Raw genomic sequence first — 25,802 nt, forward strand, 5'->3', positions numbered from 1 at the left:
GGAGGCATCTTATAGGTGGGGTTAGTGATTGAGGAAGGCAACTATGGTGCGATGGCAGAGAGTCACGTGTAACAACCGGACAGCAGTTTTTCCACCTGTCATAGATTTTCGACAAAGACGACCTTGGAAAAGGCTGGTTTTCTTAGAGGTCTTCCGCCACACGTGCCCTCAGCGAAGAGTGTGATACATCCCACTGCGGTCGACTGACAGAATTCTGTAGTTCATTTTTCTGCTGGTCTTAAAGAGGTCAGCTCTTGGAGAGTTAGCATGGGTGGTTGCTCGAGGTCACCAGGGGCAGCCGTCCGTGTCTAGTATACAATAAGCAAGAAAACGCTTAGTGCTTTCGGTTTTGATGCAGATAAGTTTGTTTGTAATGGACAATGTATTATAAAAGTTGAATGTTTAGCTACTTAAAGAAATTACCGTAAGCAGGATTGTTTTAATGGATAAAAATAATACTCGTTTACAATAAAAGACGTAAAAAAGCCATTAAAAGACAGGCATTACCTTACATAAATACAAATAGATTATTTAGGCTTAAGGAGCCATACAGTACTGTCATTGAATGCAAGTCTGTGTGTGTATGTGCGCTAACCACAGCCAGCTATGGAGATAATATTGAATAAAATGCTAACACTTACCACATCCAGTTGTGTTTTTTTTTCCTTTGAAAAAAAAAAAAACAGATTTGAACAATAATTAGGATAGTTTTTGTTTGCATCATGCACCATTGCATTTTAGAGCAGGGTTACCAAATTTCTGTCCTTTTTCCACGTTAAGATTTAGTGACCGAAAATGTTAAATTGATATTGTGTATCTAAACTATGTACAGCATGGCAAATGATTCTACCTTTTCTAAATATGTTATTTAGAAAAGATAGAATAATTTGCCATTTTTATATCTTGTTAAAACGATGGTATCTCCTTAAAAGTTTCACCTCCGTCTTAGTTTAAGATAAGTCTGCGCCTGCACGTAGTGCAAGTCTAAGCAACTACGAGTTGCCCGGAGTGGCACTACCATGAGTTTACCACGAGTTGCCTAGAGTGGCACTACGATGAGTTGCCTAGAGTGGCACTACCATGAGTTGCCTAGACTTGCACTACGTGCAAGCGCAAACTCGACTTACTTGTCTGTTTGCTCACTTGGGAAATGTTATTAAAAACCAAGTTTATATATAAAATTACTTGGTATCTTGAATATACCAAGTTCTATAATGCAGTTCTGCATTATATAAATGCAGAACTGCATCCATTTCAAGGCTACACACGACAGGTGGCAGCAATGGTAAAAATAGCCAGACGGAATTAGCGATGTCTGTGCACTCAATGTTTAACATGAACTCGTTATTTGCTATTACATCATAGCGTATGGAATGTTATTGTATATATATATATATATATACCATTTAACCTAACCTACAGCTTTTCTAGAAGAAACCCACCCAAAGCTCATTGCGAATAAATTGACTTGATAGTAATAGCAATATTACCACCATCAGTTAGAAAAGCCTATACAAAGATCATTCGTCATGAAAAATCGAACCCAGGTGTTTTCCATTCAAAAGGTGTTATGCAGCGTGAGCTATGGAAATTTTAACAAAGGGCTCGCATCGTCGAGCAAAAAAAAAAAAAAAAAAGGGAGAAGGGTAAAAATAGCGCATGTGCTTATTTTATTTTTAAACTTGGACGCATTCGTCATAGAGGAGTTGATACAATAATTCCAAATAATCTCTACACTGCCGAATAGACTAATTTTTGTTAGGTTACCGTATGAGTTTGTCGTTTAATATGTTTCAAAAAAAATTTCTTTTTTTTTGAAAAAATAAAAATGAAGAAATAAAGATGAAAAAACAAGAAGAACAAGGGGCTCGCAAATTTGAGAAAAATTTAACAAAGGGCTCGCACGAGCCCCTTTATAGCTCACCACTGGTGTTATGTCCAGTCATTCTCCCATCAGTGATACGGAGACATCTTTGAAAGGTATTACAATTGGACTTTTAATTTGTCGTTAACAAAAGATAAAATCTACGACTACAAGGAAACACCGACTAGTTTAACGACCAAGTGACGGGTGGCTTCATCAGGGTAAAGATGACGAAAGAAAAAAAAATATCGTAGAAAAAAACTATTTTTTTCGTCATCTTTATGTTTATTTATCCTGATGAAACTGCTCGTCTCTTGATGGAGAAACTAGTCGGTGCTTCCTTGTGTGTTTTTATCTTTCGTTAGCGACCAGTTAAAATCTAATTTCTGGTAATAGCTACTAAGCAGTCGTAAAGTTATTTTATCAGCATCTATGAGGTGTTTTATTAATTGATTAGTTGCTCTTTGTGTTTAGGAAGAGCAGCCAGGTGTCATGTAATAATAATAATAATAAATTCCGCGATGCAAATACTAAACGTTAAACAACCAACCCTGCGAACCTCCATTCGTCTACCGATGTCAACTCATTTTGCCAATCGCATTTTGACGTGCGATTATCATCTTTGGTTATTCTGGGCATGCGCACTAATGCTCAAAACTGTTAAGAATCCAATTAACGAAACCGTTTTTTTTTATTTTATATTATTTTTAAACACAAGCTAAAACTTGTGTTCAAAACTATTAAAAAACAAAATAATACATTTCTTTTCAGTATTTTTATATTCCTTTTATTATTTAATCAAATTTTAAATTTTGTTTGATCACGCTTTTTATTATACATATGAAATCTTTTTTTTTTTTTCATGTTAGTTTACAAAATACTGAAATTTCTATTGGTCACTTAGAATAATCAGAATTTGTTCTCTTGGTGATCGTCGTAGTTTTCTTTTAGATATTATTATTGTAACTACACGTACAAACTCAAAAGATAAGTATTTCATGAATCAGGAGAACAATGCATAAAATGCAATGAAACAGAAATCCTTTACGATTTCGCTTTTCAAGCGTGTTTGGTTTTGTGAAAATCAAACTTGGAGTATAACAGAATTTCAGGCGTCTTTGCGTCCCAGTGGCCTCTCTCATTTGCACAACCCAAGGCATTTCGTGGGCACTCCGAGGTCATGCGTCGGCAGCCGCCTACTCGCCCGCTTGAAATCCGGTTTTTCCGTTGATTTGAAGAGAACAAGCACGTTGGAGACTGGTCTCTCTCTCTCTTTTGAAGGTAGTCTTCACACTGTATTGCGGCCTGTGATGCGTGACTTCCGCCGCACACTTTCTTAACTGAATAACTATGCTGTCGAACAGATTAACCATTGTGGTCGTAATGACTAAAAACGGAAACTCGCCTGCTTACAGTTGTTGATAAAATCAGCATTTTTCCAGAGTTGACGATGGTCAGTGTTATCGATTCTTTACTGGAATTTGTAATAAGTGAATCTGTATTAATCCTCTACCTCCGGGTGGTATCAGTTATCATTGAAATATTTCAGAGTAAGAGGGAAAGATATTGAACTTTGAAAATTGCAAAGCTCAATATCATTATAAAACGGAAGTGGGAATTTGTTTTTCTGACAATCCAAATTACGTAACATGATATAACATTACAGTTGGAAAGTGTTACAATGTAAACATATATATATATATATATATATATTATATTATATTATATTATATTACAGAGGGAACTCCATATGGTTAATGAGGAATATTCACAATTAGGTTTACCATGTTTTACAATTTTCAACCTGTGTGATCAAAACCTAATATATTCAGTTGTCTTCTTGTATAAACTGACATCACCCAAGATCGAATTATGATGGAATGGATCCCCAAATTGAAAGCATTATAAACAGTTTATTTTAAAAAAGTGCGTTTTTTATTTTTATTTTATTTTTTAAAGCAGCCTCGTTTAAAGTTGAGTTTAATTGAGCCCTCACCACCTAAATTTTAAAGATGTCATTACATAAAAGCATGATACCATCAAGAGAAAACTATCAGGATACTTTCTCTGTTAAGGTCACAAAGTCTTATAATTCTTTGAAAACCATTAGAATTTTATTTTACATGTAGAGTGCTTTCAATTCTGGGTGAGTCCATAAAAATGATGTAAGCCATTTTGATCAGAGAACAATTTTATATACAAAAGCTGACCCTTAGCATATTGTTTAATATGATATCAAATAAGAGGCTCACTAACTTTATCAGCCTGTTGGCTGAGTGGATAGGATATCTGTTCTCCAACAAACAGGCTGTGAGTTCAGATATTACCTTTGGCATAGTTACTTGAATTTTATTTCATTGCTCGATGTGAGACTGCTACCTTGCTTATTGAAAGCCTAAAATGGCTTGAACAAGGTTCCAGGTTTGGTGTCTAGAGCAGAGTTTCTGGATTATTTCATCCTTAGTCTGCCCAAGTGCTAAAAATGTATGATAAGTTTGCAACTTTTTTGTCGGTGAGATTTGTATAAAAATCTATGAATACTGTATTTTACTTTCTGCCTGTTCTTTTACGAAAAATAAATTTACTGCATGCTTGCTACTGAAATATATAGCTTCGAATATATGAATAATTTTCCATCCTTAACAGATTATTGGTGAAAAAACAATTGTCCTTCCAGGACAGATTTAAAACCTAGCTAGAACTATTCTGGATAAATCAGGACATATAGCATAATTATAATTAGTATGTTATAGAGAGCTTCCATAGCTCAGTATAGATGAAGCCCTTTGGGCAGAAGGACCTGGGTTTGATTCCTGTCCATGATGTGAGGAACCTTTATGTAGTCTCTTTTGACTAAAGGTGATTTAGCTGGTCTCACATGGAGGTAGAGGATTTTTTTCACCTTGCAACTTGGGTTTTTTCATCTCTCAGGATTTTGGTTGTGAATCTGCAGGATTTTGCAAATTCACAACCTGCAGGATTTTGATTGTGAATGTCTGCAGGATTTTGGTTGTGAATGTCTGCACAGTGAAGTAGGTCTATGCATGAGCATAAAATCACCATCATATGTTATAGGTGCCACTTGCAACAAAACAAATCATCCACGCTGCTGTGCCTTTTTCATAATTTGATATAATTTTTTTTTAGGACTTTTTTGAATAGACTATTGAAACTTGCTGCAATTAGATAGTACCGAACTGTAATAATATGCAAACCTAGCATATATGTGAACCATCATGTTTTAAAAGTGGCAGTGTTAGGCTTTTTAAAGACTTCCTAGCCATTAAAAAATAAAATAAAAATTCTATATTGAGAACCTCCTTTTTTTATCTCTAACTCAAAGTCTCTTTTTGTCCAATTAATTTGGTGCATTTATCTTTTTTGTTTGTTAATCCTACAAATCAATTTAACATGTATGATTTTTATCTGACCATTTTTCATTTATTGGTACAACCTAGAAAGGGGCCCATTGTCATTAGAATTTTATTTTACATGCATTTTGTATAAAGTTTTGTCACTTGTTTTTAATTCAAATTAAACTTACCAAGAAACTACATTCTTGTTTAATCCTTTATCCAAGTGTAAACAAAGAAAGTTTGCATGTGACATATCTTCATTACTAGGCTACTTGTATATAGAGGCTAATGACCTCACATTAGTTGCCTTAGTATCTTCTAGGTCTGGCTCCCACTGATGAGAAATCAATAAAGGTTGAAACTTGTCTAGGTAGTGGCCCTTCCATTATGCATAACATTATGCACATTCAAATGGATATCCCATAATGCTTTGCATTATGGGATACCCTTTTGGATGGGTATGATACTGATAAATGAAAGATATATGGATTACAGAAATGAATTATAGGCAAAAAGGAAGGATATGATAGAAACATATAAATTACCAAAAGAGTTTTATGGAATTGTTGTAGAAGAAAATTTTGTCTCAGGAAAATTTTGTCAGAGTGTGGTCAGCAAGTGCATAAGAACTAAATTTTTTTCTTGGAGAGTGATGAATGAGCAGAATGATTGCCAGAGTACTGAATGAATATTTTCAAGAAGTATGATAGTTATTGCATCAATAATGGTTAGTGTAGGCCTACTGCAGTGAGTCTTTGTACTCCATCGAGATGTCCTTATAATAATGCTAAAAAGAAAGAAAAGAAATGTGATGCTAACTAAGAAATATAACATTCAATTCACAGCTCACAACCAAAGTATAGTATATTTCAGGAATTGGATATGTGGTAGTGAATTTTGAAATAAGAATTATTGCAATTATTTGAATTTAAAATTTAAAAGCTTATAAAAATTTATATTTATAAAACATAATAAAAATATTAATTGATTCTTTCCCCCCTCTTTCTTTTCCCTTAATAGATATTAATGAATGTGAAATACCATCTTTAGCTGCATTGTGTGTGGAAAATGCTGAATGTTGTAATCTTCCTGGCCATTATGTTTGCAAATGTCTTCCAGGTTTTACTGGAAATGCAACTGTTGCTTGCCTTGGTATGATTATTTTGGCTGTTTTAGTGATTATCCATTTGCTTAATTATTACTTAATTAGTCTGGAGAATAATTTAAAATTTTTAATAATTTAAAATAATTTTAAAAAATTATAAAATTTATATTTAAATTTTTTCCAATTTAAATATACTAAAATTTAATTATTTAAAATGTTTAAAGTTATTTTTGATAAAGTTATAAAGTTGTTAAATATAAAAAATTATGTAAAATATAAAAAATTATGTAAAATATAAAAATTATAAATATATAAAATTGATATTAATATAACTTAATATTTCAGATATTGATGAGTGCCAGGATCCAGCTGCATGTGGACGTGGAGCTCATTGTGAAAATATTCCGGGAAGCTACAAATGTTATTGTCCACCAGGGTTTGATGGAGATCCATTCAGTGAATGTTTTGGTATGTTATCATTTGCTTTATGCAAAATAAGTGAAAAAAGCATATAATTATTTTTTTGATATAGATGAATTAGCATTTATTAAAATTTTAAAACCAAAAGTATTTATCAGATATGATGAATTCCATCTTTGTTTTTTTATTTTATTTTATTTTTTTGAAGTGAGACATACTGTTATTACTATTATACTATTATTATATAACAATATAACGATGAGTCTTTATATTGTTTATTTGGACTCCCTCCAGGGAGTCCAAAGTTTATTAAAAAAGTGAAAGATTTACTAAATATATCATGAACAAGAACAACTCAAGTTTCAAATACCTCTTTAAGAGCTGATATGACAGTAACCTATGCCAGTAGATTTGTGCATCTTGCGTTGTCAGTCAGGCCACTGAATGCTAGTAAATGTACCGAGTTTTGTGGTTTCATGAATCCAGATCTATGCCTCATGTACATAGATTGTTTTCAAACAGAATCACCATTTAAACATTTATTTCTGATATATGCAGATTATTGAGAAAGGTTGCTTATGCAAAGGTAAAAAGCTGTGGATGGTAATTAATGTAACCAAACAGACTATGATGGAGTTTGTCAGACAGTAACATAAATAAATTTTGAAAGTTGTTGTTCTTGATTGTTTAATTTCTGCAAGTCTTTTGGTTCTTTTTTTTTTGTAATAAATGCTTCAAAGTTTATATACACATATATCCAATTTATAACAAAACATAAAATTACTGTTAATTGTGTATATTATTAAGACTATTAAATTAATATTATCAATATTAATACTATCAATTTAATAATTCAATTGCTATTCGATTACTGTAAGAAGTGGAACTATAATTCAAATTAGAGATTATATATTAATTAAATTAGAGATTAAATACATTGGTTGGCATAAATAGTTAGTGCAACCTTGCCAAACATTACAGGCATTAGTGAGACTTGTCTAACAGCAGATGATGTAGTTGCAGTGATTGAATGTGAGAGATTTAGTATTTTCTGGGAGGACAGAGTAGACAAGACAGCAGGTAGATACTGCTGATAATAGCAGATGAATTGCAGCCAAAAAGAGTAGGAATTAGTTGGGCAGATGGCAGTTCTTTTGAGTCAGTCTGGTGTGAGATTGATGCTAATAGGACAAAATATAAAATTGGTTGCTGCTATAGACCAGGGATGATAGTATAGATTAGTATAATGAGTGCAAGTCAAGTAATTATTATGGGGGACTTCAACTTCAGAGACATAGATTGGAAGGAGAAAAGATCATAAGGCAGGAAGGAAATGGAATTTATACACTTACTGAGAGATAATTACTTGAAGCAGAATGTGATGGAGGGGGACATGGGGTGCAAGAGTGTTAGATCTTGTTATAGGGTCAGAAGACCTGCCATAACTCAGGGGAACATTGCCTCTGTTTGGGGAAAGTGAACATATGGTCTTGACGTGGGAGGGAGAAAATATGGGAATTCTAGCTAAGAAAGGGGTATATATGGAACTACAAGGAAGGTGATTATGATACACTTAGGAGGTAGCTTGAATCAGTACCATGGCATAAAGATCTGCAAGGAAAGGATGTTCACAGTGCATTGGGGATTAGGGACAGGGATGACTCCTTGTCCTTCCCTGTCTCTCCAATATCACATTGTATATCCAAGGTCAGGAGAGTAAGTTGAGTAGGAGTTAAATGGATGAGAGCAGCAAACTGCTATGTCTCAATAAAATGCATTAATAATAAATTATAATACTTTAATAAGAAAGCATATGAATATTTAAGTTTAAAGTTTTTAAACTTTGGATTAACTGCAATATAATAAAAGTCTTCATATTGAAAAATAAATAATTTTACACTTTCTTTCTAATAATTTTAAATGAAAAAATTTTCAGATCTTAAAATGATTTTTTTTTTTTTTTTTTTTTTGCAATCAGATTTAGATGAATGTAGAAAGAATCCATGTGGACCAGGAGCTATTTGTGCCAATACAAGAGGTGGCTATACTTGTAGTTGTAATAGAGGTTTCACTGGAAATCCTACTCCAGAAGCAGGTTGTATAGATGTTGATGAATGCTCTGGACCTCGTAATCCATGTGCTAGAGGGGCCATATGTACTAATACTCAGGGTGGTTACTATTGTCTTTGTCCAGAAGGATATACCGGAAATCCAGCAGTAGCTTGTAATGGTAAGTCAATAAATATCTGGAAAATAATTCTTGCAGATTGTTTATCTTACCATTTCTTTGAGAAACATTTAAGTTACAATTATGTTAAAATATCTCATCTTCAATAAATTATTTTCCACAACCCAGATAAAGGTTCCTCACATCTTGGATGGGAATCGAACCCAGGTCTTTCTGACCAAAAGACTTTGTTATACCGACTGAGCTACAGAGGCTCTCTCTCCTATCCATTAGACTCTGTAAATTGCATCTTCTCAACCTTTCTTCATACTCAACATTCCAGAGACCAGAAACCATCTTAGTCAGTTGCTACTGGACCCTTTCCGATATGTCTTCATCCTTTTGAAAACCAAGTGACCAAATCTGTGCACAATAGTCCATATGTGGCTTAATCAAGACTTATACAGTGGAACCATAATCTCCTTAGTTTTACAAGTCAATGTCTTCCGCATCATTTCCAGAATTGATTGTGCTATCCTCAGCATAACTGAAATGTACAATTTTAACAGTACTAAATTTTATATATCTATCCACCATCATCATCCCCAGATTTTGTATTTCTTCCACCTCTTCCAGTATATCCCCAGCAAATATATACCTTACATTCAGTCTTTTTTTTTCTGAATTTTAAAATCTTAAACTTTGCAATATTGAACCAATAACTCTACTCACTTGCCCATTCATTCAGTCTGTTCAAGTCCTCTTGCAAAGTCACAACATTTGCTCTACACCTCATAATTTTTCTCACCTTTGCTTCATCTACAAATAACTGAATATTCCCATTCAAACCTTTTCCAATATCATTAACATACAAGTCAGCAATGGCTTTCAAACAGACTCTTGAGGCACACCACTAGTGACTTTCCTCTTCTGAGATATTGTTTTCCCTGTGCACAACTTGCTAATACATATCCACATGATAAGTTAATAGCTATACTAGGATGGATTTAGATATTAAATTAATGCATTGGATTAGAGATTAGCAATCTATTAAAGGCCTTTGTAAAATATAAGTATACTGCTATTTATCCATCTCACTTGTCTAGTGTACTATTTATCTGTGTTCACCCTCAGAGGATGTTCACTAGACTTGGTTATAGTGTTTTTTGTTCTGCAGTTTAAATTCAAATATCAGTAGTCTTAGAAAATTTAATAATCCTCAGTCTATTTTTTACCCAACCATCAAGGAGTTCAGTACACTAAGATTCTTCATCAGAAAGCTGTTTGATGACAAAAAAGTATTTTTGCCATTTGTTAGCATTTCATATATATATATATATATATATATATATATATATATAGTTTATTTTTTTTTAAAAATCATTTCATGCAATTTAATTGACAGAACTTTTATTAGCTATAATAACCAAGCTCTTGTCAGCTACTCTTTGTACAGAATAGCTTTAAAGTTTGTGGGTGGGGGAGTAAAAATCTTCCTCCCCTAAAATGGGAAAAAAAAATCGTATATTCCTGCACTATTCACACTGACGTTGAAAAGAGATTTTTAGAATGCTGAGAACCAAAACTGAAAAAAAGAACCTGTTTATTTTATATTAAAATGCATTTTTTACTTCAAATAATTTTTATTAATTATATAAATATTGTTAGATCTGTATTGCTTTCTGGTAACCTACATGGTACCAAGTTTACAGAAGAAAAGAATGATCTTACAGGTTTAATTCAGTGGATTCCATAGTTAGTAGATTTTTAGGTATAGTTATCTGAAAACATACCCCAACTCAACATCACCAGAGTTAAAGATTGGTACTATCAACATAAGAAGCCTGAATGGCAAAGAAATGGAGCTAGTGGAGGAATTAGAAAAGTACCAGATCGACATAATAGGGGTGACTGAAACAAAAAAGACAAAAACTGATGAGATCTTTCTGAGCAATAAATACAAAATGTTATATTCAGGCAATGACAATCAAGGAAAAGAAGGAGTAGCCATAGTATTCAACACAAAATAGGAGGCTCATCTTCTTGAATGGCAGGCAGTGTCAAGTAGAGTGATTTGAGCAAATATCAGAATGGGGAACTGGACAACGACACTTATTCGTGCCTATGGTCTTACAGAAGACTCTACTAAGGTAGAAGCGGAGGAATTTTTTGAGGCTCTAGAGAAAGCTACTAACACAATGAAAAAGGAAAAGTTGGTCCTTGTTGGGGATCTAAATAGCAGAGTAGGAAATGATTGTGTGACATACAAAAATATTTTTGGAAAATTTGGAGAAAAGATCAAAGCTAATAATAATGGCAAATATCTGTTGGATTTCTGCTCAGGACATGGACTGGTTATTACTAACACCATGTTCCAACATAAAAATATGCACAAATTCACATGGAGAGAAGAGGCAAGGAATAAGAAAAGTCTCATTGACTATGTTATTGTTGAATGTAATGTTTTATCCCTGGTGCAGGACACCAGAGTGTACAGAGGATTTGAAATTGGAAGTGATCACTATTTAGTCTTGAGCAGGATAAAATTGAATTTCATATTGAAAAGAATGACATGTAAGAAAGTTTTAAAGCGAATAAAAGTTGAACAGCTCTCAGATGTGAACTGTAGACTAAAATACATAAAGATTATTGAAGGAAAAATGAAAGAGTTTGAGAACAGGAATCAAGCCTTGGAGATTCAGTGGCAAACTCTGAAGAAAACATTGATTGATTCTGCCAGAGAGGCATGTGGTGAGGCCTGAACAGATGGCATCAATGGCAATATCATATTAAAAATGAGGATATTAGGAAAGAACTTGACATTGTCAGCATCCAGGAATGCGTTAGCAGAGCTAATCTCATGTGGTAAACAGAATGGGCGAGGAAAGATTAGCAAAACAAGTGTTCTCTGCCAAGTTGGCAGGAAAACGACCCAGAGGAAGACCAAGATATAGGTGGATTTATACAGTACAAAGTGCCTTAGACAATAGAAATATAAGATCTGGTAATGTTGGAGTCTTGACAAGTAACAGACTGATTTGGAGGAAAATTGTAGATAGGAAGTTAGTAATGATGTAAATTTTTCATGTAGTACTACTATCATATCCTGTACACCCCTTGAGGGTATAAGGCAGGAATTTGATGATGATGATGAAAGATATTTTCCTTCCGGAAGAAACTCAAGTGTTTCATTTCTCAGCTGAGCATAATCAACTATAGCACACATTCAAATACATACAGATAAATACTACTTAGTTAGGAGCATTCACGTGTTATCTAGCATACCATGAAAATACACCTAACCTCAGTAGAGTGTAGAGGTAGAGACTGGTTGCATATCCAAAAAAGTTAAGGCTACTAAAACATATTGTTTTTATCTTCCCTTGTGAATGAAAAGCATTAGAAGACTTTATTTGCTTATTATTCTGAGGAGTTAATTTCAAAATAAGCGAAGCATTAGTTTCATAAAGATATGAGTACAGTAGTATCTTGCTAATCCGAATCTCTTTAGTGCGAACCCTCCAGTAATCCAAACTGCTGTTTGAAAAGAAAAAAAGTTTTATTTATTATGTATTATTATTTTGTGTACTATTATTTTTATTTAATAATTATTATTTTAACTATTATTATTTATTTTATTATTATTACAGTACAGTGTTTTTTTTTCATACTGTCGATTGTACGGTCATACTGTAGGCCTATTTTGATTTATTGTGGGTTCACATTTGCTTTTTTATACTGTACAGTACGTACTGTATTGTTGGCATGAATCACCGCTGTCGAGTGTCATGAAAAAACTGTGGCCTTCTAGAATTTACGAAGATAACTACTCTGATACACAAAAAGCGGAAATTCAAAATGTGCATAATTTGGTTAGAATTATAAATCCAAGTGTTGAAATTTCACAAACAGATGTTACAAAATGGATCAGAGGCAGAACCAAAAGTGAATTCAAATCAAATCAGATGCTGAAATTATAAATATGACGCTACAGAACGAATTAGCAGACGATGATGACGATAAAGAATTCGAAGAAAAAAAAGTAAAACATGAAGAAGCAGTTGACAGTTTTAATATGTGTATAGTAAGCAGAATGATATGCCATTCCCCAAAATTTTATTGCTAATGCAGCTCCAAGAAGAAGTATTCGAAAAACATTTAGCTTCCAAGAAGCAAAAGAAAACCAGTGACTTTTTTACAAAGAAATAAAAAAAATATTTTTTTTGTGTGTTATTTTGTGAAACTTTTTTTTTTGTGTTGTGTACAAGAAAGTGATATTTTTTATGCAAATTCAGTTATGTACTGAACTATGCAATTTTATTAAATAGAATCCTCAACAATCCAGGTACATACAAACTAAATTTTTTATTAAAATAAACTTGTGTACTGTATTATTTTTTAAGTTTTATATTACAGTACAGTAGCATTTTTTCTATCAGTTAATTCATTTTTTTACAGAATTAAATTGATGTACCATTAGAATCTGATTATTTTTGTCTGAAACACTAGTTGTTGTTACCTCTTTGGGGAAAATTCGCCAATCCGAACTTTTCGCTAATCTGAATGAGCGTGGTTTTTATTAGTTCGGATTAGCGAGATACCACTATTGACAAGGCATCTTCTGATGAAGAATTGAACTGGTCCTCCTTCAAGAATTTTTTTATTTTTTTTTGAAAAACTATTTTAAAAAAAATTCAGTGATAAGAGATTTTTAATACCATCATTTCTAATTTCTTAGTAATGATGGTATTAAAATTTTCATTTTAGCAAATTAGATGGACTATAGTCATGATGTCAACAAACAAAACATTTCTTTGCTTGCAACATTTTATCCTAATTTTTCATGATTTATTTTATTTGCTTATTATTCAGAGGGGTTAATTTCAAAATAAGTAAAGCATCAGTTACATAAAGATATAAGTATTGACAAGGCATCTTCTGATGAAGAATTCAACTGGCCCCTCCCTGAAGGATTTTTTATTTTTTTTTTTGAAAAAGTATTGACAAGGCATCTTCTGATGAAGAATTCATCTCCTTCAAGATTTTTTTTTTTTTTTGAAAAACTATTTAAAAAATTCAGTGATAAGCTGATTATCATGAAAGTGGATTATTATTGCTATCATTAATGGCTGATTTCTTAGAAATGATGGTATTAAATTTTTAATTTTAACAAATTAGATGGACTATAGTCAAAAAGTCAAAACATTTCTTTGCTTGCAACATTTTATCCTATTATTTCATGATTTATTTTATGAAATGAGAGAGAGATACTTCCTTTTCATTGATTATATAATATGATATAATAAACATGTAGATGGTCACACCTACAAATAAATATTATTGTATGAAAATATTAGCATGTTTTATGCAATCAGTGGTTCAAAAATATCTTTACGTACATTTTAAGAAGTAAACTTATCATTAGAAACACTTCCATGCAGATGAGGGTAATGTTATCTGTGGGAGTCAACATGGATTTGTGAAAGGGCGCTCTTGTTTTAACAATATGCTAGCCTTTTATAATAAAGTTACAAGAACATTAGATGAGGGAAAGCCATATACTGCAATTTTCTTAGACTTAGCGAAGGCATTTGACAGGGTGCCACATGATAAGCTGATATTTAAGTTGCAGCACATGGGTCTGGATGTCAGATTGGTCAACTGGATTCAGGATTGGCTGTCTGATAGGTATCAGAGAGTTGTGTATGGTGGAGCAGTTTCAAGGAGGTAGAGGGTTACAAGGTGGGGTCCCACAGGGCTCAGTACTAGGACCTATATTGTTTAACCTTTGTATCAATGACATTGCCAGTGGATTGCAAGCGGATATTCAGTTGTTTGCGGATGATGCAAAGCTGGGAAGGATTATTAGTAATAGTGCAGATGTGGTAGCCCTGCAAGAGGATTTGAATAAGCTAGATAGATGGGCATATGAATGGGGGTGTCAGTGTAATGCAGCAAACAGTAAGGTCTTGAGGTTTGGGAAACATCGATGAGATGCTGCATACTCTATGGTAGGAGTTATACTGGAGGAAGTAGGGGAAGACAAGAGATCTGGGGTTGATGATTGATACAAACCTGAAATTTATGGGAACGTTGCAAAGGTGGTGAAGGTAACACAGAGGATTGCTGCAATTATGAGAATGACACTGACCTGTAGAGATAAAAGGGTTATCATTCTGTTGTATAAGTCTCTGATCAGACCACACTTAGACTATTGTTCTCAGATTTGGTCCCCAGGTTTGAAGGAGATAAATTAACCTTGGAAAGGATACAAAGATGGATGACAAAGATGGTTTCAGGACTGTACAAGGATAGTTATGAGGATCGGCTGAGGGAATGTGGACTGCAGAGTTGGTGGATAGAAGAAGGAGAGGTGATATGATTGAAACTTTTAAACTGTTGAGAGGTGGTTACAGGGTTGACACTGGGGAGTTCTTTCGCTTGGTTGAACAGCGGGAAGGAGTGATGACAAGAGGCCATCCCTGGAAGTTACGAAAGGAAACTGTGAGGGTGGTTTCCCTGGAGGGTGGTTGAACCGTGGAATGCATTTCCTGATGGAGTGGTGAGAGCGAGAACGGTCAATCAGTTTAAGGAGTGGTATGATATACTTTTGTGTTTCCTAGGAGGGACCTCCCACGATGAGTCTTGATAGACTTTGTGTTTCCTAGGAAGGACCTCCCACGATGAGTCTTTTGACTCCATGGAGGCCTGAATAATAATAATAATAATAATAATAGAAACATTTTATTAGATTTTAAATCAAAATGTTTTTTTTATTTAACATCAGTGTATTTATGTGCTATTTTGCCTGTTTTGATGACATAACAGTTTTATTATTATTATATGGTATCTCCATGGAGTCTGGAGACTCATCATGGGAGATGCAAACTAAATATTTTATACACAAAACTTATCATACTTCTCCTCTCATTCACTGTCAGGGAATTCACAACGAAATCTGGCAATCTATTCCATTCATTTGCCACTCTCCACACAAAAAATCTAGTCCTCACACCCTTACTAACCACACTCTCTCTTACATAATTTCCATGGATGGCCCCTAATTCTCTGACTATTTGTCATATATTGAAAAATTTCCTTTGCATCAATTTTATAAAATCCCTCTAATATCTTTTAAGTTCCTATCATGTCTCCTCTTTACATCCTATCAACTAAACTTTTTAACCTACAAACTTTCAACCAGTCTTCATAGGGAGCATTCCACAGACATATCACCAGCTTAATCACTTATCTCTGAATCTTCTCTACCACCTCCTGATCCCCAAGAAATCTGGGTGACTAAATCATAGCCTTATAAAGAGTGATAGTGACTTTACTTCTTAGTGTGTTTTTCAACATCCAAGTAGTTCTTTGAGCTATTTTATCCACTTTTGCAAAACATTCTCTCCCTCTGAACTCTGTCCACCATTATCTCCAAGTCCCTAGTCTCATAGATTTCCTGCAAGTTTTTCATCCCATATACAGACAAATCGGCCCTTCAGAACACATGCAATTTATTTACAGACAAAAAATACTAGTTGTGGTGGTGGTGGTGGGCAGTAGATGGCATTGATGGATATGATTGGTAGTAGAGGTGGAGACAGTTGTATAGTAGGTGTCCTCCCGCAATGAGTCTTTGGACTCCTTGGATGTGTAATGAATAATAATAATAATAATACACTGCATGTAACCATTTCAACCTGAAGTGTATAATCTTACAGTTTGCAATATTAAATTGACAATCATTATCCTTTGCCCACAATGCCAATTTATTTAAATCATCCTGCAGGATATCTACATCACCTTTATCAACTATTGCTCTCCCCAGTATTCCATCATCAGCAAACAACTGAATATCCCCCCCCCCCCCTGTTTAAATATTTCCCTGTATCACTGATATACAAATTAAATAGTGGCTCTGGTACAGAACCCTGAGATACTCCACTGGTCATTCTCTAGATTCCACTCCCCCCATATACTACTTTCTGGTGTCTGTCAGCAAACCCCCCCCTTTATCCATGCTACTAGCTTCATATCTTCCAATTTGCTCCAACTTTTGTAATAGTTTTCATGTGGTATTCTGTCAAATGACTGCAAAGTCCAGTAGTATAGTGGTGTAGCCATTTCTTTCATCCAATTCCACTGTCACTTTATTATAGAATGTGAATAAATTACTAAGACAGGACCTACCCTTTGCAAAACTGTGCTCATTATACAGTATTGCATCCCTATCCATCCACTGTTGGATTTTAACCTTAACCAATTTTTCCAATACTTGAACAACCACTCCTGATATATTAATTGGTCTGTAGTTTTGTTACTTTCTTCTTGAAGACACCTTTATGCAATGGAACTATCTTATCCTCTTTCCACTTTAGTTTAAAAAGAATTGCAACTAAGATTCCATCCTAGGGTATTAAAAATAGCTGTTTTAGAAATATTGTTTTTAAACTATTCTTGAGTGTTTTAAAAATAAGCATAAAATTTCTTCTACTCCTAGATATCAATGAATGTCCTCATGCTTGTGGCGCTAACACGGAATGCACCAATAGTCCAGGAAGTTATACATGTCGGTGCAAGACAGGATTTGTAGGAGACTCATATCTTTCTGCTGGTTGCCATGGTACACATGTTATTTTATATAATTTAGTTTCTTTTTAGTGTATCAATATGTTTAAATTATATAATATAATTTTACTTTTAAAGTGCTTCTTAATCTATAATTACAGTTCTCTTAATCCCAAATTTTAAATAACTCTGTACTACTAACAAAGAAGCAATAACATTATTTAATAATTTAATTAGTTAGGTAGCATTCTTATTTAATTATGTTTCTCTGCTTTTGTTTGATTTAGATGACAATGAATGCAGTCGACCTGATGCTTGTGGATATAATGCTATCTGTCATAACAATCCTGGGAGCTATAGTTGCTCTTGTCAAGAAGGATATACTGGAAACCCACAAATTTTATGTGCTGGTAAGTATTCACATAAGTTATGCGTGTGTGTGTGTGTGTCTGTTATGAAAGCAACTTCAATGAGTGGTATCATCAGTGAATTGTGGACCTCACCATTCTCATGGAAACCAGCACTAGAGAGTTATCTATTACAATGCTTTCTCTGATTTCATCACTTAAGAATGAATTCCTTGATGTTTTTTTGTTATAAATAATTGAGTTTAAATTCCATCTGGGATTTAAGGAACATTCTAATTTTCTCCTGGTAACTTTTAGTTTTTTATTCCTGGCAAACAAATAAACCAGACAGAGAACCTAAACATTGGAGATATAGATTCTGGAAATTGAATTAACTATCTGCCATTATCCAGATAAAGTTACTTAGCTGTAACAGGCTGCTGAGGCTAATGTAAAGGAAAATCGTGCAGTAGGAATTGAAGCCTATGAGATCCTTATTTGTGATTTCACTATAATTTTTTCATTTTTTTATTTATAGTCTATTTAGAAGTCATATTATAAATAGACTATTAGAAGCCTTGTATAACAATCTTTTAATGAATGAAATCTTTAATGTAGCTGGTTTTTTTCTAATTACATATTAAAAATATAACATAATACTTTGATATCGTTTAGAAAAAACTAGCTGCATTAAAGATTTGATTGCTATACAAGACCTGCAGTTTATATTTGATATGCAGTATCACATTCAGGTTTTTTTAAGGTTAGATAATATATGGAGTTCATGTTGGGAAAAATTGGTTAATAATTCAGTCATGTGAGTTAAATTGCAATAACCAAATCAGTTGAATGATTTTTCAGTCCATTATATTTCTTCATTCTGTCATTAATAGTGATGCTATAGTTGGCATTGAGCATCAGACATTTAACATGTTTAGATTATTTAACAGTTCCAAACATATTTTTTATTTTTTTCATTAGTGGGAATAATTTTTTTGATCAATTTATAAGATTAAAAACAAGTTTTTAATTTGCATTAACCTGACCAGTTTGATTATTTTTCAGTATGCCATATCCAAAGTGGATTATTTTCAGATATTCTATTAAATGCACAAGTAATTTTGTTCTCAAAACTATTTTTTATTGGATTCAAAATCATTCTTCATCCATAGATTGTGTGTGTTTGGATTATTATAATGGAACCACATTTCATTATATACAACAGTTCATTTGATTCATCGAAAGATTCATCTCAAAGATAGACAAGCAATTTTCAATATTTGGGACATCCATTGATGAGCAAAATGGATTCAAATTTTTTTAATGCTAATCCCATCCATAAAAAGTTGTAAAGCTGCTATAACACATTAATGCCATGGATAGACCATGAGATCCAGGAAAATTCTGTTGTAAAAACCAAACATGACAATTTTGCAAGTTATTTCAGGCCTCTAGGGTGGGGTCCCATATACAATGTACAGGCTGTAGTTCAAATTCCACTGTGACAGTAATGCCTATTAATATTTAGGTGGTATGTGATTTTCAATACTATGCAGCCAACCAAGCTGGATGACAATGTGGGAGAGATAAGGGAGCTTCTTCATGAAAACAGCAACATCAACTGCAAGTTAGCTAATTAGTTTGGAATGAAACAACAAATGAAACAGTATGACTGTTATTCATAATCCCTTTTACTCCCCAGATTCTAGGCACCCTGCAACTCTTTTTCTTTTTCAAAATGTCAGTTTTTCATTGAAAAGAAGAAGATATGGATGAAAAAAAAAAAACCTATAATAAATTAAGTGGATATTAAATCCAGCATCATTTCAAAGCCGAATATAGAAACTATAAAAGTTTTGTGTGAGCTTACAGGAATATACTTACTGCCAGACCTTAAAGGTGATGATGAATGCTGCCCAAGCATGTGTATGTTTGCCTCCTATTGGTCAATTTTTGTAAGGTTTCACTAGCCTGACCTGTTCTTGTTATGTTCAAAGCACAGGAGTTATGTAAATATTTTGGCAATGGTGTTAATGTTGGATTTACTTGAAGTCACAAGGGACTACATATTATCTTATACAGTCTAGGAATTTGTTGGTCATTGTACACACACACACTCTCTCTCTCTCTGTATTTGTTCCTTTTGTTGAATAAAGCTTAATCTTTTCTTTAGATATTGATGAATGTCTGCAGCATCCCTGTCCAGAAAATGCCATTTGCCGAAATTTGCCAGGTACTTATGAATGTTCCTGTGTAGAAGGGTATGAAGGCAATGCTAGAGAAGCCTGCACCAGAGGTAAGTAAACATAATGAAGAGCTTAGTGAGTTTTATTGATTATTATTATATGGGTAACTTTATGAAGTCAAAAGATTCATCACAGGAAACCTGCACTAATCATTATTCACACAATACCTATCATACCTCTCATTAAACTCATTCAGGGAACTCACAGTGACCACTAAGAATCTATTCCATTCATTCATTTCTCTCTCTCTCTCTCTCTCTCTCTCTCTCCCTATCCTTGTTATGTATTGAAAAATTTCTCTTATACAAACTCTTTAAGTAACCTATAAGTTTCTATAATGCCATTGCTCTTCCATCTGTCGACTAAACTTTGCAATACACACACCATCAATCTTTCCTCATAGGCAATATTCTTGATACCCTTCTGAAACCCAGAAAGTGGTGGTGGAGAGAAACCTGGGTGACCAAATCTGTGCAGTAATTATGATTATTAACTTCTTTACAAGGTCATGAATCATGATCTTGTAAAGAGGGATAATAACATTATCCCTATCTTTACTTGTCGATGTGTTCTTCAAACATCCAAGTAATTCTTTGAGCTCTTTTGCCATTTTCTGCAATATAACCTCTGAACTTCAACCACCATCATTCACAGATCACTGGCATCATCAATTTTCTGTAATACTATACCATCAAAGTGTATAATCTTTTAATCCTGAAATGCAGGGGTTTACAAAATAGATTGCACATGTAACATACCATAATATTGCATACATTTTGCGACATTAAATTGACAATCATTATCTTTTGCCCTACCGATTTATTTAAATCATTCTGCAGGATATCTATATCACCTTTATCACTATTGCCCTCCTCAGTTTTGCATCTTCAGCAAAGAACTGAATATCCTACTTAAGTCATTCCTTATATCATTAATGTACAAATTAAAGAGTAGTGGCCCTAGTACAGAGCTCTAAGTCATCCCTTTTCACATAGATTTCACTCCACCAGATACTATTCTTTGGCATCTGTCTGTCAGACCTGTCCCCATCCATGCCACCAGTTTCATGTCCATTCCCATTTACTCCAACTTATCTAATAGTTTTCCAAAAACTACACATCTATAAGACACCTACTCAGTTCTTCCAAGGATCCCCTGCCACACTTAGCCCACCCAGGGATTTACAAAATAGATTGCACATGTATTATACCATACATAGGGGAAACAGGGCGAACCATCCCAATCAGAAAGGATGAACACAAACGTCACATAAAATACCTCCATTTTGGAAAAACCGGCCTTTCTGACCATGCACTCCAAACATATACCACAGAATTGACTGGAAAGGTACCAAGTCCCTACACCGCATGAAAACCTGGTTCGAGTGGAAATTCAAGGAAGCATGTGAAATGCTCAAACATGATCCGAATCTGAATAAAAATGATGGTCTAACAATTCCAAGAATGTGGAGAACCCATCTACAACCTTCATAGCAACCACGAAGAAAAATCTCAATACAAGAAGACTTGGTGAAGTGTTTTTTCTTTTTTCTCTCCTCCTGAATATTCAATAGCAACCTGTACTGCACAAATCCAGAAGATAATTGTAATATAACAATATAAACTGTATAATTCCAGAAGAATCCTAGTACGTGAGGACTTTAGCAGAGTTTATTGTAGTTTTTATTTTATTTTTGTTTATTTTATTTTATTTATTTATTTAATTTTTTTTTCCACTAGAGGGCAGGCTAAGAAAAAAGATTAGTTAACAACGTAGATGTAATTTACTTGTATAGAGTGCAATAGCATGTAGCTTGTTCTTATACACATGTATCCTTCTGAAGATGACCTCAATACAGGGGTTGAAACGTAAAGTTATTATTTTATTATTAATCAGTAAAATAATCTTTTCAACACGTGTGTTTTGTGTCCCTAAATTCATAAATATGAATACTAATCACCGTGTAACCTTAAAAGAAAGAGTTATACATCTTCTGATGCTATTACCCAATCCAACACTCTCAAACCCTACATCATATACTATTTCAGGTGATTATTCCTTAGTAACTGTATAAATTCCATTTCCATCTTACTGTGTGTGCCCTTTCCTCCTATCCCCCCCATAGGTAGTACAAGACCCCCCCCATAATAATAATTGCTCAGCCTACTCTCATTGTGCTGATCTGCCAATGCATGGCATCCACATCTTTCTGAATCTCCCTCTTCCCTAGTCTATAACAGCAACCAACAGTATATTTCTTCCTGTTGGCTGTATTTCATATCATCATCATCATCATCATCATCCAAATTCCTGCCATGTACCCTCAAGGGGTGTACAGGATATGACAGTACTACATGAAAAAATTACATCATTACTAACTTCCTATCTACAATTTTCCTCCAAATCAGTCTGTTACTTGTCAAGACTCCAACATTATCAGATCTTATATTTCTATCGTCTAAGGCACTTTGTACCGTATCAATCCACCTATATCTTGGTCTTCCTCTGGGTCGTTTTCCTGCCAACTGGGCAGAGAACACTTGTTTTGCTAATCTTTCCTCTCCCATTCTATTTAAGTGACCATACCATCTGAGATTAGCTCTGCTAACGAATTCCTGGATGCTGACAATGTCAAGTTCTTTCCTAATATCCTCGTTTTTAATATGATATTGCCATTGATGCCATCTGTTCACGCCTCTAATCTTTCTCAGGACTCTCATATCTGCGGTCTCTAGTCTTTGGTCAAGTGTTTTACTTCTGACCCAGCTCTCAGATCCATAAGTTAAAATTGGTTTCAACACAGTCTTGTATACAGCTAATTTAGTGTTCCGACTAATTTCTTTCTTATTCCATATGAATTTATTCAATTGACTTCCCATGATACCAGCTTTGCTGATTCTGTTGTCTATTTCTATATTTAGTTTACCATCTTCACTAAAAATTGTGCCTAAGTAGCTGAAATGTTTTACTTGTTCCACAGGTTCTCCATTCACAGCACAGTTGACATTTTCAATGATTCTGCCTATTTTCATTGTCTTTGTCTTTTTATTGCTGACCTTCATACCATATCTATTACAACAGCTATTCAATTTAGTCAGAGAATCTTGCAGACTTGTAGCGGATTTATTTAGAAGTATAACATCATCCGCATAAAGCAAAGAGCTGACATTAACATCTCCAATTTTGATATCAGGTTTAATACCACATTCCTTCATAATGTGATCCATATAGATAATGAATAACAGAGGGGATAATGTACATCCTTGTCTCACACCAGATTTAACATTAAACCATCTTCCTGTACTTCCTTCAATTCTAACTGCTGACTCACAACTCAAATAAAGACTAAGTATTGCTTGATATAATGCCCCATTGACACCATATAACTGCAGCGTATTGAATAGCTTCTCTCTTGGTACCTTGTCATATGCCTTTTCCAAATCGACAAAACTTAAATACAGATCTTTGTTATATTCCCATGCTTTCTCGACTATTTGTCGTAAAGTGAAGATCTGATCCTGACAGCCTCTATTTGGCCTGAATCCAGCTTGTTCTTCACCAAGCTTTTCTTCCACAATTCTTCTCAACCGTTTCTCAAGTATACTTGCATAGATCTTGCCAGGAACACTCAGTAGGGAAATACCTCTGTAATTCTCACATTCAGTTTTATTTCCCTTTTTATATATGGGTACTATGAGAGCTCTACTCCAATCATCGGGAATTCGTCCCTCTGTCCAGGCTTTCTGAACTATGCAGTGCAGCCACTGTAAGACTCTTATACCACCATACTTCAGCATTTCTGGTCGAATATCATCTACTCCTGCTGCCTTTCCACATTTCAAGCCTTTGATGGCTTTTTCTACTTCAAGTATGGATATGTATTCCTGACTGCATGCCTGGTCAGTGTTTTTTATCACTGTGCTGTCATCACTGCTTGTTTCATTTAGCAGTTTTTCAAAGTAATTACTCCATTCTTCAAGGATATCTTTTTCTCCTGTTTTCATTTCACCTTTATCATCTCTAATTCCTTTTACAGCACTCTTTCCTCCATTCCTAAGCTTCTTCAACAACCTCCAGAATATTTTGCCACCTTCTTGATATTTATTTTCTATATCCTTGCCAAAGTCCTCCCATGACTTTTGTTTAGCTAGTTTTACACACTGTTTAGCTTTCTTACATTTGTCTCTGTATTCTGTAAGAGTAAAAGCTGACTTATTTGCCAGGAACTTTTGATATGCTTTCTTCTTTTCCTTCACTGCCTCTTTAACTTCCTGTGTCCACCAGGGAGTTCTGATTTTTTTATCCTTGCACACAACCTCACCACATGCCTCTCTGGCAGAATCAATCAATGTTTCCTTCAGAGTTTGCCACTGAATCTCCAAGGTTTGATTCCTGTTCTCAAACTCTTTCATTTTCTTTCCAATAATATTTCTGTATTTTAGTCTACAGTTCACATCTGAGAGCTGCTCAACTTTTATTCGCTTTAAAACTTTCTTACATGTTATTCTTTTCAATATGAAATTCAATTTTATCCTGCTCAAGACTAAATAGTGATCACTTCCAATTTCAAATCCTCTGTACACTCTGGTGTCCTGCACCAGGGATAAAACATCACTATCAACAATAACATAGTCAATGAGACTTTTCTTATTCCTAGCATCTTCTCTCCATGTGAATTTGTGCACATTTTTATGTTGGAACATGGTGTTAGTAATAACCAGTCCATGTCCTGAGCAGAAATCCAACAGATATTTGCCATTATTATTAGCTTTGCTCTTTTCTCCAAATTTTCCCAAAATATTTTTGTATGTCTCACAATCATTTCCTACTCTACTATTTAGATCCCCAACAAAGACCAACTTTTCCTTTTTCATTGTGTCAGTTGCTTTTTCTAAAGCGTCAAAAAATTCCTCCACTTCTACCTTAGTAGAACCTTCTGTGGGACCATAGGCACAAATAAGTCTCATTGACCAGTTCCCCATTCTCATATTTGCCCACATTACTCTACTTGAGACTGACTGCCATTCAAGAAGATTAGCCTCGTATTTTGTGTTGAATACTATGGCTACTCCTTCTTTTCCTTGATTGTCATTGCCTGAATATAACATTTTGTATTTATTGCTCAGAAAGATCTCACCAGTTTTGGTCTTTTTTGTTTCAGTCACCCCTATTATGTCGATCTGGTACTTATCTAATTCCTCAGCTAGCTCCATTTCTTTGCCATTCAGGCTTCTTACGTTGATAGTACCGATCTTTAACTCTGGTGATGTTGAGTTGGGGTTTGTTTTCAGATTTGTTCCAGTAGCTGAATTTTCGCTGTTCGCCCTGGTTCCCTGGCGAAAACAACGGGGGCCTTGTTTAACCGGGCGACGCCCCAGCCGGCATGAAATTTTGTCATGTTGTACCATCATTTTTTAATTTGGTTTAACCAATAAGAATACAATTTGGTCGGCTAAATCCCAAATTGCCAGCCCATCCTCGTTCGTTCAGTATCAAAGTAGATACCCAACAGGGTGCACCACGAGAAGGTGAGGATTGGACATTAGGTCAGAAGCCCTGGTCGGTTCTCCGCATTCCTTTAAAGGCTATGTGGAGGTCTCCTCTCAGTTATACAGCTTTGACCCTTAAGCACCCCTCTCATATTTATACATAGTTATATGATATCTCATATCATATAACTTCAAATGAACCATCTGTCTCAGACCTAAAATCCTTCTTATTTTTGTTGA

The 25,802-nt window shown here is 34.3% G+C and overlaps 1 protein-coding gene across 1 annotated transcript in view; it reads left to right on the forward strand.

The window, feature by feature from the left end:
* The window catches only part of LOC150101923 (uncharacterized), a 1,001,066-nt gene that overhangs the window by 170,104 nt on the left and 805,160 nt on the right, over positions 1-25,802 (forward strand). The window contains exons 7-12 of the mRNA XM_090399931.1: positions 6,241-6,372; positions 6,671-6,793; positions 8,724-8,975; positions 17,413-17,535; positions 17,768-17,890; positions 20,001-20,123. Of these exons, the coding sequence (XP_090256057.1) occupies positions 6,241-6,372; positions 6,671-6,793; positions 8,724-8,975; positions 17,413-17,535; positions 17,768-17,890; positions 20,001-20,123 (876 nt within the window). The remainder of the gene's footprint in view (positions 1-6,240; positions 6,373-6,670; positions 6,794-8,723; positions 8,976-17,412; positions 17,536-17,767; positions 17,891-20,000; positions 20,124-25,802) is intronic.

Source organism: Typopeltis vanoorti, chromosome 11 (assembly GCF_054136105.1).
Source record: "Typopeltis vanoorti isolate ZY-2024b chromosome 11, IOZ_Tvanoo_1.0, whole genome shotgun sequence".
In the NCBI taxonomy this organism is placed as follows: Eukaryota; Metazoa; Arthropoda; class Arachnida; order Uropygi; family Thelyphonidae; genus Typopeltis; species Typopeltis vanoorti.